This window comes from Hippopotamus amphibius, chromosome 2 (assembly GCF_030028045.1).
Source record: "Hippopotamus amphibius kiboko isolate mHipAmp2 chromosome 2, mHipAmp2.hap2, whole genome shotgun sequence".
NCBI classification, from domain to species: Eukaryota; Metazoa; Chordata; class Mammalia; order Artiodactyla; family Hippopotamidae; genus Hippopotamus; species Hippopotamus amphibius.
In genome coordinates this window covers 132,340,096-132,355,424 of record NC_080187.1, presented here as the reverse complement: position 1 = coordinate 132,355,424, position 15,329 = coordinate 132,340,096, and the positions used below count along the sequence as shown (strand labels likewise).

General features: G+C 47.7%; 1 protein-coding gene across 1 annotated transcript in view; it reads left to right on the top strand.

Annotated features, from left to right (window-relative positions):
* Nucleotides 1–14,610: 14,610 nt before the first annotated feature.
* The window catches only part of PGPEP1L (pyroglutamyl-peptidase I like), a 48,092-nt gene continuing 47,373 nt past the window's right edge, over nt 14,611–15,329 (top strand). The window contains exon 1 of the mRNA XM_057723855.1: nt 14,611–14,644. Within this exon, the coding sequence (XP_057579838.1) occupies nt 14,611–14,644 (34 nt within the window). The remainder of the gene's footprint in view (nt 14,645–15,329) is intronic.

Below are 15,329 nucleotides of genomic sequence, written 5' to 3'. Positions count from 1 at the left end.
AAGACAGATCCCCTCAATAGAAGGACAACTCCATTGACAGCTGCCCTCTCAACAGCAACTATGGAAGCCAGGAGTCAATGGAAGAACATTTTTAAAGTGCGAAAGGAAGATAACTTTCATCCTCCATCCAGCAGAAGTAACTGCCAACAATGTGGGTGAAATAAAAAACATTCTAGAAAAACAAAACCTGAGTTTACTACCAGCAGATCCTCCCTAAAGTTATTTCTAAAGGATGCCTATTATCAAGGGAAAGGAAATTGACCTCAAGAGGAAATTAGTCAAGAAGGAATGGGAGCAAAGAAAATGAGAAACATGTGGACAAAACCCAAGCCAGCGCTGACCTTACAAAACAAAAACATCTAATTTAAGGAGATTTTTTTAAAAAATCATAATAGAACTAAGGTGCTACATAACAAACAGCACAGAAATTGGGAAGGAAGTAATCGGAGTGAAGGCATTCTAAGGCCCTTATATGATTCTGGATAAGGTTTAAAAGTGATTAATTTCAGGATTAATTAGAATTAACATGAATATTAACATTAAGTTAGCCCCTAAAAGAATAGAAATAGATATTAAATTTCAAAATTGGAGAGAGGGAAAAAATGGAATTAGGGCTAGGGTGGGAGGAATCTCAAACTAAAAGAAGGCAAGAAATGAAAACAAGATGATCTGTCAATATTCATATTTAATTCTTATGATTAAAAACACATTCATCAAGTAACCAGACTACGCTTTTGCACAAGGACAGGTTTTTATTCATGTTTTTACCAAGCATTTTTTAATATCTTAATATGTTTACTCAATTATTATGTATTCTGAAAAAACACAGAGCAATTCTTTTCCTTCTGCATAGCTTACAAAAATGTTTCTCCAAGACATTCTAATAGCCCAAATGTGGGCAACACACGTGCATTACAGAAATCACCTGCTGGAAACCATACAGGTCAAAATGCACCACCAAGTATAATTCACTGTTTGGGCCTATATGCCTCTACCCACATACAACCACTCACCAACACCGCTCCACTGCCAAGCAGCATCTCACAGAGCACCGTGGGTGGGGAGACAGCACCGTGAGCAGAAGTCTCTGCAAGGATGGCATCCCCACACTTTTGACTTCTCAAGCACTCACCACTGAATACAACACTCGGGGGCTCTGATTAGGGGTTATTCCAGCAAAATGCAATGAAGAAACCAATGCAGCTTTCTCTGTCAATGGAATTTGCAAGGAGTGGTTAGAGACTCGGTTTCCAGGAAAAACACATTTGTCTTAATTTCTGCAAGACAAGGAAACCAAGTGGTCTAGCAGGGTCCGGGCCTGGGGAGCCCCCAACACACACATGGCCAAGAGCTCTCCCTCTGCCTTTCCCGGGAGCCCCCAGCCCTCAGCCTCGGGCCCTTCCCAGCGGCTGCCCAGATTCGGAGGAGACAGGCATTGGTTAAAGCAGGAAAGGAAGCCTGGGCACAGGGAACCCAACGGGTCTGCTGTGAGAGGGCTCCCAGTGGCCCAGAGAAGCGGGGAGAGAGACGTGCCTGCATTTCGACAGACAGTGGCCTTTGGATACACATGCTGTGTGTCCCGCCCTCACCAAAGCTTGCTAATGGCTGGTCTTGGAAAAGAAAACCCACAACGGAGGCTGGGTGCACTAAAAGGCATGGAATTTGTAAACCACAGCTGTTACATCCTAGCGAGCGTTATTCAAAGGCCCTGGACCTTCAGTTGCTACTGACAGTCACTGAACCCCCCACAGTAACTCTGACTTTAAAAGTCACGTGACACCAGGGGCATCTGACCAACAAGTATGCTTGAATTTCGCCCTAAAATTGCTTTCTATACCACACAACACAGAGGAAAACACAGCCATTTTCTATAATCCTCTGTTTGGAATTTCCCAGGGCTGAGCTACAAATAAGAATGTCATCAGAGGAGCCAGGAGACAGCTGCTGTCAGGAACCCAGCTAAGGCGACTCAGCCAGTCACCAGACTAGGGTTTCAAAGGTCAGAAAGACAACACCTCAGTGCCCGCTGCCTTCCCACCGCCCAGCCCGAGTCCTGGCTACCCGGTCATTCGCTCCATCCTGCCAGGCCACGGCAGGAGCTGGAGGTCAGGACACCAGCCATCTCTGGCCTGGCCTTGTATAGCAGAGATCCCTGTTTAATACAGACGTAATACACCCTTGATGTCTAGAGATGGGGGTGAACAACGACCATCTATAGGATGGATACCATTATATGGCAAAGAATCACAACCAACAGATGGGCAGACATACAAAATGCCCAGGCCATCAGGAGGACCCACGGAGGACAGGGCCTGGCCAGGAAGAGTGGGACCCCTGGAAAGACGTTCCCCAGGGGATGGGCTGACCGGTGGCACTCAACCCCAGGGGTCGCTGGCTAGCGCATCACCCCACAATTTTGCAATCTGTAAAATCCTCCCAGAAACCCTTCCTATAGCCAGAGAACCATCAGAGGTCTTCAGCAGCACCTGGAAAGAAACGATTCCACCATCCAAAGCTCACAGGGCTCCTACCGTGTGCCAGCAGCAAGCAAGGTACTGGAACACAAGAATTAGTAAGGGTCCTACCCTCAGCAGGATTAGACTTGTTTACAGTGACAGGAAATAACGGACAAACTTCGTGGCAGTGGACGTTTAGAGACCATCCTATACTTCCCCTTCCCTCCTGATGAAGGAATGGAGACTCACGCAGGGGCACAAAAGCACTTAGTGACAGTGACCGGAGTCCCGGTGCCCAGTCCAGCCCTCTGCCATAACCCCCAGTGAGGCCCCTGCCCCCCAGGAACTGAGATCCCCCCAACTTGCCAGGTCCCTGTTCCTCCAAGAGGAAACCTCCACACCTTGAACTAGAGAAGATCCAAAATGGCTGAGGAATATTTGATTTTTTTTTTTTTTTTTTGGAAGTGTTATGTTCACGCGAGGTTATCTCCGAGGAGCTGGCTCAGAGATGGTTCACCTTCCTGAACCTCCACTTTGGTTTGGGGCAGGGACGGTGGACATCACCTTCATGATAGGCCCCTTTCCCTGGGAAGTCAGACCACCACCACCCATCACCCCCCAATTTAAATCCCAACACTACCACTTACTAGCCAGGTGACCCAAGGCAAGTGACTTTATCTCTGTGCCTCAGCTTCCTCACCAGTAAAATGGGATAATAATAGTATCTACATTTACTATTTACTCTGAGGATCAATTAAAGTAACGCTTGGAAAGGGTTTAGAGCAATACGGGGCAGGCAGAAAAGTGCTCCTAAGGGTTAGTTCACCAAAAATGTCTTCAAGGCTCCTCCACCAAAAACGCAAAGGAAAAGCCACCTTCCCGCGTTCATATCACCTCAAGCTCAACCTCAACCTTCTCCCTCTTCTTGACCCTGAAACAGCAGCTGTGCTTGACCCCCTTTCCCCTGGCCTCTCCCTCCCCGACCCTCCTTCTACGTCAGCGCCTGCCTCAGCCTCCCCCACCCCCAGGCCCTGCCCACAGGGCCTGCTTTTTTTTCTCTTCGGTCTGTCCTCCTTTGGTCTCAACATCAGGTTCTCAGAGTTTCTCCCTCCTCCTTGAGCCTTTGGGCTATGCCCTCAGTTCCTCCCCCCCCCCACCCCCAATGCCCTCCCCAGGCCTCCATCTGCTCTGCTCCCTCCACTCAGTAACAGGGGTCCCCAGTAGAGCTCAGGGCCCGTACTGGCCTTTCTAGATTCCTCCTCTGCTCCAGCATCAGTGTTTCTGACTCTTCAGTGTCTCCAACGGGAAGATACTGAAACATTTTGAAGTCACTGTGTTTATATAACAGGGAAGAGCTAAACCGGACTCCATGTTCCAGCTGTTTCTTTGACTTTAACTTTTGCTTTTCATTGCTTTTGTTATTATAATCATACCCAATGGCCTGCCTAAGGGAACCCTGCCCCTCTACCTGAATGTTGAACTGAGTGCCTCAGTTCAGCTCACAGGGAGATAACCCGACCCTGCCCACCTGTGAATGGCTGCAGAAAAGAAATTAACACATCCCCTCCCAGAGGCTAGTCATTCCAAGAGATGTTTTGCAAGACTGATGGCCCTTTTACTTCCTCACCGCCTCACCCTCTCTGATTCTATAAAAGAAACTGGCATCCAGACCCCCCCCACCCCCCAATAAGATGGTTTTTCAGAGACACTAGTCTGCCATCTTCTCGGTCTACGGTCTGCTGGCTTTCCCAAATAAAGTTGCATTCCTTGCCTCAACACCTGTCTCTGACTCACCAGCCTGTCATGCGGCAAGCAGAGCGAGCTTGGACTTGGTAACACAGACTGCATCATGCTTCCCCCCTCCCAGGGTCTGCCTCTTTAGGGACATCACCACTGTCCCAACCCAAGCTTCCAAGTCATCCCTGATTCTCTTCCTTGCTTGCTAGCTTTCCTGTCTGTAAAGCTCTGCCTTTATTACCACTGCAAACTGTCTGGCACCTAACTTTTCTCATTGACTTCCTAAATGGAGATCATAAAACAAGTAATTCTCACAAACGCTTTCATTTTCTGTGTAAATAGAAGGGGGGTGGGAATTGGCAAAACAAAGGGCCTTCTCTGAGTCTACTCAAGATTTCACTAGGGGCCCAGCAGCCCCCTCTGATGAACACAAGGACTCATTTACGGCAGCTCGAGACCTTATTTTATAGAGGGAAGTTCAAGGTAAAGGATGAGAGGAGTAACAGAACTGGGTCGTGTCTGACTTTCTTCTTCCTTTCTACTATTCTCCAAGCTGACATGACAACAACAGATGGTCTGGTGGAAACTAAGACGGTCTTCGGTATCAGGGAAATTAAAAACACATACAAACTCTCAGAGAGGGAGAGAGAGAGAATGTGTGTGTGTGTGTGTGTGTCCCTGGGATATGTCTTGAATTATTGAGGGTACCCTCCCAGACACACCAATATTGAGGAACTTCATCTAGATACAGAGGCAACTCCCAGGGGAATGTCACATGTCCTTTCCCTACCTTTTCATGCTAGAACTAAGTGGGGACTGGGATACAGCCTTATCTAAAAGCACAATTCTCAGTTTCATGCTTCTCTGCTAAAAGAAAAAGGATTCCCACGTAGGCATGGTTGGCTGAAGCCCTTTTTGGAAATGGGCTATCAAAGCTCGGGCATCGATTCAGCTACGTAAAACTCCCATCCATTAGGATCTAGCACATGTGGAAATGATTAATGTGCAACTGCTGTGTGTCATCTGGGCCATGAGCAACCATGAAAGCCACAGCAAACGCTGACATAAATACAGGAAAAGCCTGAAACCGTTTAGGCCAACTACACTTTTCCAGAAGATGAAATTACCACTACTTTTCCCATTAAAACAGAGTGAAGCTGAGTAGAAGAAGCACAGCTCTAAGGCACTGGCTGGGAGGAACTCTCTGACTCATGGGTCCACTCTGCGGGGGAGGGCGAAAAGCTAAACTGAGCAGCTTTGTGTGCAGACCTGGTAAGTATTTAAAATATAGGAGATATTTCTGTACCGTAAGTCCCCAAGTGGGCCAAGTCTTCTCCACTTTGCAGGTGAGAAGTGTGATATCGAAAGAGCAAATCACTTTTTCTTCTTGCCAGTTCTCAAACAATCAACTGGCAACAGCACAATCAACCAACTTTCCAGAAAGGACCACAGAAAAATAAAAAACGAGATAGTACTTCTCCCTCTGAAACTAGAGACAAAACGCCTTCTCAGTCTCCAGACCAATAAAACTGTCACGAGGAATGTAACTAAATCATACAAGTGGCAGTGCCACCTTCTCTGCTTAACTCCCTCACTTGAATTCGAGAGAAGCAACTCAAAAGTCACAGCTTTTGAACGCAGGTCGTAAAAACAAGTAATCCGCCGCCGTTGGCTTCTAAGAAAAGGCAGAGAAGCCTCTGTAAGACTTTTTCCTTACAGAGATGAGTGGTGGGAAAAGCCACCAGTCTGCGGTTTGGCTGCACACGGGCGGCGCAGGGCTAGAGCAAGGGCCGGACTGGACGTGTAGGGCACGTGAGCACCCGGCCAAGGGGCCCTTCCCGCCCCGGGACCCCGCGGGAACAAGGGATGGATGCAGAAGGCAAAGAGGCACTTTCTCAGCATCCAACGCCCCATGCCTGCTCCCACCCAAACACTCCTTCCTTTGTAAGACTGCTGCAAACCCTTTCGGGGATTCGTGCCACGTGCTTTCAAATCCAGAAGTCGCACGGTTTTGCCCGGTTCTCCGGAGAGGGGGCAGGCAAGGGACGCGCTGGAGGTGGCGAGCTCCCTGTGCGCCCGCAAATCCAGGCTCCCCTGCTGGCCTGCAGGGCCGCGGGAGGCACTCCCGCCGCGCACCGGGCCGGGGGCCGGAACCCGCAGTCCCCGAGCCGGGGCGACAGGGGCGACCGCGGTCCCCCGAACTGCTTTACGGAACCCTCCCCACCGTGCGCTCCCCATTTCACAGACAAGGGCCACCAAGGCTAAAGGGCCCCCGGGGGGCCCTAGGGACGGCCGAGAGGACGGTGACCGAGACCCCTCGGGGGTTGCCCCTCCCGGGGGGTGGGCGCCAGAGCCCGACGGTCTCGCCCCGGACGTCCCGGGCCGCCCACTATCACGTTCCCGGGCGGCAACAGGTGCGCGGCTCGCGGCGCCCTGGCGCCGATTCCGGGGAAAGTTTCCCTGGCCGCAGCGCGCTGTTTACGGTCTCGTTTTGCAGCGCGGGGGCCCGGAGCGTTCGGCCCGGCCCAGCCATTGAAACCCGACACGTGGGTGGGGCCCGCGCGGCCGGCGGCCAGGGAGGCGGGCGGGCTCCGGGCAGGCTCGGGCCGGGCTGGCCCCGGCTCCCCTTACCTGCAGCTCTGCGCTCGGCCTCCGCCTCCATGCTCCCGCTCCCTGCGCGCCGCGCCCCGCCCCGCCCCGCTGCCCCGCCCCGCCCCGGCCCCCTCCCCCAGCAACGCCCCCTCCCCAGCAACGCCCCCTCCCCTAGCAACGCCCCTCCCCCCAGGAACGCCCCCGCACCTGCACCGCGGCTGCCCCGCCCGCGCCGCGGGGTTTTCCCTGCCCTCCCCCGCCCCTTGCGCCCCCACGCCCGCCCCAGGGCCACCGCCTTGCAGTCTTGGCTCGCAGCCCCGGTTCCCTACAATAGTTTGCCAAGCGAGCTCACCACCTCCGATGAGTAGTTAGTAGTCTCTTACTACTCCTGTTGGAAGAGAAGCTGTTCGCAGCCCCACGCCCTCGCCACGCCCCTGGGCCTGGCACCCCTCTCTCTGCGCCCCTTCCCACTTCCTTCTATTTCTGTTTCTATGGGCAAGAATCAACTGTATCCTTTTCGAAAACGTTTACAGTTGAAAACTCGCTCAAAGACAACGAATGTCACCCATCACGCAGGACATCCAGTAATCTTTTCTGCTCACCATTTCAGTCTTTTCCGTTTTTTTTTTCTAACAACTGTAACTGCTTTTTCTGATAATGCCTTTATTAAATGGTCAAGCTTGTGCTCACTTGAAATAGCAAAATTCAGTGAGAAGCCATTATTTCTCTAGTATTTCTTCTTGGCCTGTAGGTGTTTTTTACAGGGGAGGTGGGGAGCAGGGGTGGTTTTAAAATGCCAATGGCCTTGGAACCCAAAGGCCTGTGGTCAGTCAGCCGGCACCTCCCCTCTTCAGTGGGCAGTTCTGAAGTTTGCCCTTCTGGACTAGCTCCCTCCAGCTGCATCCCCAGTCCTTCTGACCCTCTGCCCCCAGGATGGGCCTAGAATTCATTTGCCTGCTTTCTCCCTGCAGCCCAGCAAACAGTGGCTTAGGGGAGCCTCTTAGCTACTCCCCACGGTGCAACCTCAGCTTCAGAACAACCCACCTCAGGCAGACCAGGGCACCCGAGGCAGAGGATGAAAAATGGTCCCAGCTTCACTTCCACTGAACATTGCTGCAATAGTTACTGTGTCCCGAATTGGAGGCTCCCCTGAGAGCCCCCCTCAGTCACCTCTTGGAAGTGTGAGATTTCGTTTTCTACAGTGATGAAAACACAGAGGTCCTTGGGTGGCAGCATTCCGGACACTTAACTCCTCCAGACACCTTGTTTTCATCCAACACATATTTGTCAGTTTCCTACTGTGTGCCCTACACTGTTCTAGATTCTAGGGATCCAGCCAGTGAACAAAATGGACAAAACCTTGACTTCATGGAGGTGACAGTCAATTTAAAAAAAATGCACAACCTGAGAGTTGCGAGTTGAGTTTATTTGGAGCAAAATGAGGACTGCGGCCTGGGAGACCGCATCCCAGATAGCTCTGAGAAACTGTTCCAAAGTGGCAAGGGGTAAGATTAGTATATATGTATTCTTGGTAAAGGAGGAGTACATGCAATCAAACATTTGTTTGTAGCGGGGTTTCTGCTAGACACGAGGAGCAGGTGTCACTATGTAGGGATTCAGTGCTTTTCTAGATATGAGGAGATGCAAGGGTTGGGCTCATAAAATCGGCTCCTGAAAACAACTATCTGAAGACCTGTTCTGCCCATTTTCCAAAGCACAGAGGGCCTCATTTCTGGTCTCCACCCTGAATTCCCTTCAGGGGCTGTGGAAGGTCAGCAGCTGCAGCAGCACACGTGGTTTAATCATTGCAGCAGGGATAGATGGCAAGTGCCCATGGCAAGTGCCAACTTATAGTTGACATTACTTTCTGGACAGGAGTGGACAGGAGTTAAAGAGAACATAATAGTACATTAAATGAAAGTTAAGGAGAAAGACAAAGCAGAGAAAGAGGATGGGAGGAGGCTTTTACAATTTTAAAGTGTTAATTGTAAGCCTTATTGAAAAGATGACATTTGAGGAAAAACATGAGGAAAACGGGGGAGTGAAACATATGGGAAGGGACGATGGCCAAGGTTACAGCAAGTACAAAGGCCCTGAGGTGGGATGAAATCTCTTTTCTGGCCCCTGTGCCTTTGTGGAGCCCCTGATAAATGAGGATGCTACTTAAGCTGTTGGCACATAGGGCTAAAGACCTATTAATCTCTGCTGCAAAACATACTTGTTCAAAGGCCTTGACACATTTTTTTTTAAGTTTTTGTGTTGTTTTTTAACATTACTCACAGGGTACCTGAATACATGTTCTTTTTTAAAAAAAGGGAGAAAGAAACAACCATAGACTGAAAAGTTCCCTGCTTCTCAACTGGCTATTCAACTTCTGTCCCAAAGTCAGATCTTACTCAAATACTTCCTCTTTTCCATTATAGTTTCTGGGTTTTCTGTCTTGCTTGAGTAGGCTGAAACCACCCCCAGACTGGAAATGAACTCTCTACATTTGCTATCAGTGTTTGTACTGTTTTGGTCTTTAGATTTTAATTTTAAATCCAACTAGATGGACTTGCCTGGCGGTCCAGCGGTTAAGACTCTGGGCCTCCAGTGCAGGGTGTGCAGGCTTGATCCCTGGTCGGGAAACAAAGATTGCCACATGCCCCTTGGTATGGCCAATAAATAAAAATAAATCCAACTAGAATTTATTTATGTATATTGCCTAAGGAATAGATCTCACAATATCCAATTGTTCCCACACCGTCAAATGGTCCATTCTTTCCTCCACTAATTTGAATGACTTCCTTAACCATATATTAAATCCCTATATACATTATAGCTCTTGTTTTATTGCCCTTTTTACTGTTACTACAATACCACACTATTTGAATTGCCACAGCTTTATCATATCTAGGAGGACAAAACCTCCCTCATCAAATATTGGAATTAAGGAATTAAGTAGATTGAGGTTTGACTGAGATTGTGTCGTTTTAAACATTAATTGGCAGAATATTAATATCTTTAAAGTTTTGAGTCTTCCCATCAAAGAACATAGCACACCTTGGTTTAGTCAGGTCTTTTACTTTTTTTTTTTTTTTTTTTTTGCCAGACTTCTACAGTTCTTGCAAATGGATCTCATATATTTCTTGCTTGGTTTATTGCTATATATTTCTGATATCTGTCGGCTATTTTGAATGGCTCTTTCTTTTCTTCAGTTACATTTACTAATCAGTTATTGCTGGTATACAAGAAGACCCTTAGCTAGGGTAAATGCCAATCTCACACCCAGCCACTTTTATGAGGTCCAGTATTTTCTAAAGTCAATTATCACAGAATTTCTAGGTAGACAATCAGATGGTTTGTAAATAAGTCACTGGATTCCTAAACCTTCCTCAAACCTATGCAGCCACAAAGCACTCACTTCTGACACCAAAACTGCCCTTGGCCCTAACAAAGAAAAAATGAAAAATATTGTTTATATATGTAACTCAGAAAATAGAGGCCTGGAGCATGTTTTCAGTACAGTCCTCCCTTCATTCCAGGAGGTTGTTAAGCGCTCTGCTGCGTCCTCCATCTGGCCTCATTTATCTACACAGGAATTTCCTCAGTGTTAAGAACACAACTGTTCTAGCCATTCCCAAGATATTTGTGAAATTTGAAAGAAAAATCCAGTATTTAAACAATACCACTAGCAAGCTACTGGATTTTAATAAATAAACCAATTTCTGTAGCCGCAGTTGTTACTTTTCAATCAAGGAAATGGAGTCCTTAAAAAAAAAAAATCAAGACAGCAAAAATCAAAGGGAAAAATACAAGACAGAAGAAAAATATAGGCAAACCTTTCTCCTATAAAATGTAAGGAAACGATTACCTGATGATGTATCACAGCAGATGGCCAGAAATTTTAAAACACTAATCTTCAAGATATTAATTCGTATTTCATAGGTGAAGTTGTAAAAACTAGTATCTTCTACGCCAGTTTCCCATGGAATGCTAAAGATAATCTCGGCATTGTTATACAGTCTCTGACACACCAATTCCCTCATTGTTTTAAAACAGTTTTAAATGGTTGTTTCAGAATGTTATAAAAGTCACAAATTTGTTACATTTAAATCTGTAAATGTCAAAAGCATCTGAGAGTGAGGCTTTAGTAGGAAGGTGAATACATGGCATAAATAAGGCATGAATATATGGCATCTGAAACATCCAACAAAAAAAAATGAAGTACAGCTTCAGGATGCTTCCTTACCTGGGTTTTGGAGCAAAGTCTCGTCTAGGACAGCTTGCAATTGAGCATACACAGGTGAGAAAAAATATTAACTGCTAACTGCTTCAGTGAGCTAATTCCACAGTGGTAAAAATCATAAATACTATCATTTTGAAAACAAAACAGTCTACTACATTTATTCAGACGGCTTTTCTAATTTAACACCAGGGAAACCTAATGAAAAAGGGAAAGCAATGCGTTTTTTGATGGAACATTCGGAATTACTTAATCCTTTTGATTTTATTTAAAAGCTACTGGTTTAACTGGACATTTGTTCGTGTATCCCACAAGATCACTTTATCACCAGCCCTCTCTTGTTCTGTATAGGAGAAAAATTATATTCTAGGGCAGGGTTTGGCACACTATAGCCCACAGCCCCAACCCAGCCCACTGCCTATTTTTGTGCAGCCTGTGGACTAGAACAATGTTTACTTTTGTAAATAATTGAAACAAATTAGAAGAAGAATCGTTTGTGACACATGGACATTCAAATTTCAGCGTCCATCATTATTGGCACACTGCCATGCCCACTCATTTGCCTATTATCTACCGCTGCTGGAAACACCACGTGGCCCTCAAAGCTTAAAATATTTACCATCTAGCTCTTTAGAGAAACTGTGTGTCCACCCCTGTTGGACTCAAGCTGGAAAGGCAAAGTAATAGGGAAGGGTGAGTCCCAAAGCCTACCTTAGAAGAGTGACATTTTTGGAGAACTTGTTAGTGCTTCGACAAGATGCAGGTTGGCTGTGAAATCTGTTTTATGGTAGAGTAAGCAGCTGATTTGGAAGCAGTGAGTTATTGTTATTCTTGTTATTATTATTGCTATTTTAAACATCAGTGTTTCTTGCTGATTTATTTTCTCCACCTCCCGAGAGGAAGGACTAGTTTGATTACATCTCATTTATGTCAACTGCACAAAATGTGTCGCAACAGTTGTTTATGTCAAAGACAATAAACAAACCCTTTTCATCCTTCTTGCTTAAGCAGGAAGTCACAACTTGCCAAGAAGAAATTTAAAACAAACCCCATCACGTTGTATGTTTGGTTCAAAACGAGAAATATTTTAGGTCTTGGGATACGGTTATCTTGGCAACCCCATTTGTCCTCCCTGGTGAGAACACGTGCACGCTGCTGCTTGCTTTCCGGTTCACTGAGAGAGGGTCACACCTTGCCCTCTTAATCCCAGAGTCAAATATGATTACAAATATTTTCCTCTCGGGAATCTAACGTGTAAGGGAGATCACTGTGCTTTTTGTTAAACAAGACATCTCTCTTTAGCTGCCTTATTCGTTCTCAGGCTTACTATATTTCATCAGCCTAAAGATTAGGTTTGACGTCGACAATTGTTAGAGACCATTTGTTTTTACAGTGGGAAAAGAAATAAAAGTACAGATGTCAGACCTTGAAATCCATACTTCTCTGAATTGTTCTCATTTTTGAGAGTGAGGACGTGTGTGTGTTTTTCCCCCACGTGGGGATGAATACAGTTACAGACATCACTGCGGCTAAGTCAAAATAGTCTATGTCTCTCATTTTCTTTTTCACTAATTGCAAAATTAGAGGAAATTTTAGGACATAATAAGTGAATTGTGGGAAAGTGAAAATTCCAGGACACATCCCAGTTGGAGTTAAAATAGGAATGGCTCATGTCAAATCCTGAAAAAAAATAAACATTGCAACTTTGTTATCAGAAAAGTAGCATTGTTAAAAACAGACAGTCTTAGCAGTTGAGGAGTCTGTTTTGAGGCATAAGTTAACATTAGTAAACACAAGGTAGATACCCAGACCTCATTAATCATGTTGATATCAGAGTTTGACCATAGCGGCAACCAACTTTACAAATGTGGGCATTTCCAGTAATCTAATCTCCTTTACATCTGTGATGGACAAGCAAAGCCCTCCTGATAGAAGGACTAGGTGAGTGACATGAACCAAGGGAGCCATTTACCAGAGGTGGGGTGGGGGCGTGGGGGGTAGAAAACATGAACAGTGAGAATATGAGAAACTGGTTAATTGCTTTCAAACTTGGATCTTTGTATTGCCAACTTTCTTCTCAAAATAGGGTGAAATGCAAAGGTCTCTGTATCCCTTGCAAAACAAGGTGGCCCCAGCTTCCCAGAGCAGGCAGGGGAAGGTCACTGGGGGCAAATGCCACTTCCCACCTGTTCTTTTCTGTAAATAAGCCTGCAGCCCACACCAGGGGCCAATTAAAAGGAATAGCTGTTGGTTCAGTGGCCCAGGAAGGCATCAGGTGGAGTCTAGTTCCTTGGCAGTGATCCCAATTAAGTACGGATGGGGGTGAACTGTTTTTTATCAGGGGGCCAATTAAGAAGATGAATTAAGATGCAACCTCAAGGTCACGGCCTCTATTAGGGAGTACTCTGAACTTGGGGAAACAGTATGATCCTGGGGGGGGTGGGGTTCTATTGGCCTCCCCTGGATGGAGCCGCTCATGGTGCCCAGATGGGGAAAGAGAATGATGATTTTTGTACCTCTTATCGGACAGCTTTGGTAAAAAGTATTCTTCATTTTTAAAAAGGGGATTTTTGTTTAAGTAGCGTATTCTGAAAGGTCAAGATGTCGCACAACATGGCTTCTTCAACAGAGGAACAAGCCCCAAATGTTAGCTCTTTTGGCTACTCTGACAATTAAAAAGGAGGAAGAATGGGCTACAGAGCCAAGGTGACATGCCAAAGCATTTAGTGGTGCGGGTAGCTAGTCAAGCGCCGTGTTCAGCACTGATGCAGGCAGAATGGGGGATGATGAGAGCACAGTCAGGGAAGCCGGAGCAGACACTGCTGGCTGTGTGAGCCTCTGCCCCTAGGGCTTCAGGAGGGCTGGGAACAGTGCCTGGGGCTCAGTAACACTCCACCCAGGAAGCGGTGCTGTGGTCATCGGCATTTTTCAGAAAGGGGAAAGGGCGGGGGTGGGGGGACCAGGCACAGGTTAACTTGCCTGAGGACCGCTTATAGGCGGCAGGTGCTTTCAACCATCATTTTTAACTATAAGCTTCATCTGTGGTTTTGGTTTCTTTTTCTTTTTTTTTAAACATATTTTGCAGAATCAGTTTCAAGAGCTACCAAATTTCATCAAGCCAAGGTGTAAACAAACAACTTGTAAGGTCCCCACCATCCTGACTTGCAGGGGGCTGTACGGGTTTCAGCACCTTTTAGCCCCCGCCCAATCCCAGTCCCAGGCAAACTGGGACTGTTGGTCACCAGACTCGTGGCTCACATCCGAACATACGGCCCAACAAAGTGACCCAGACCCAAGTGGCCAGAAAGACCGTGATGGCGCTCCGACCCTCTCCTTTTCTGTTGCCGCTGCCTCTGTGTCCTGAGCTGCCCATTTCTGCTTTCGGGGGGCGGGGGGGGGGGCGGGGGGCATTGTCTTACACCCTCCCCGCCACCCCCAGTGTCTTCAGTCTTTCAGGGCCGCCAAAACGCTGCGGGGTGTCTGGTCTCCATCCCAGCCTCGCGCAGGCCACCAGCCGGGAGGGGCGGCTGGTACTCGGGGCACCCGGGACCCGGCCTCTGACCCGCGCAGGCGCACAAGCGCCTTCCCCACTCGGGTTTCATGGATTCGCCGTCCAGCTGCGTGGTGGTGACCGGTAAGACAACTTTTCTGCTTTCCCACTTGCTGCTGCTTTTAGCCCGACCATGGAATGCGCACTTGCCTGATCCTGGTCATAAACAGTTTTCCCTCATGGGGAAAAAAAAGAGTGGCAACTGGTGTTGCCAATAATTCCAGATGGAGCTGACTTCCCGCTATGCCCTATTTAAAAAAAAAAACCACCACTAGGGGACAGAGAGGCTTTTCTGCTTCTATGCTGTCATTCACTTCAAATAACTCTTGAGTGGCATACACTCAAGGTGCTCACATGTGGCTTAGGCACAGACCTTGCCCTTCAGCCCATCGTGGGGAGGCAGAGGCTGGCGCGGCTGTGCAAGTCTGGGGCGCCTGTGGCATCCACCCCGGCGCAGCTGCAGAACGAGGAAGGGAGAGCAGGGGACTCGGAAAGAAGGGGGTCTAATAAGGCTGAGACAGTCCACCTACCGTGACCACCCCGAGAGGGGCACATAAGCTCCCCCCCAAACTAGAGAGCTTTTAGCCACACAGGGAACTCTAGGCACCCTCCCAGAGCCACCGGTTAGAGACCTTGGACCCCAGAAGGTCAACTCAGAAGGAATGGCAGGCGCCCACTCCTGCCTTTCACCAGCTCATTCAAAATCAACCCCAGACACCCCTGGTCATTGTCACAGCTGCTCCCTGGAGGGCTTGATTTCTTCACAGAG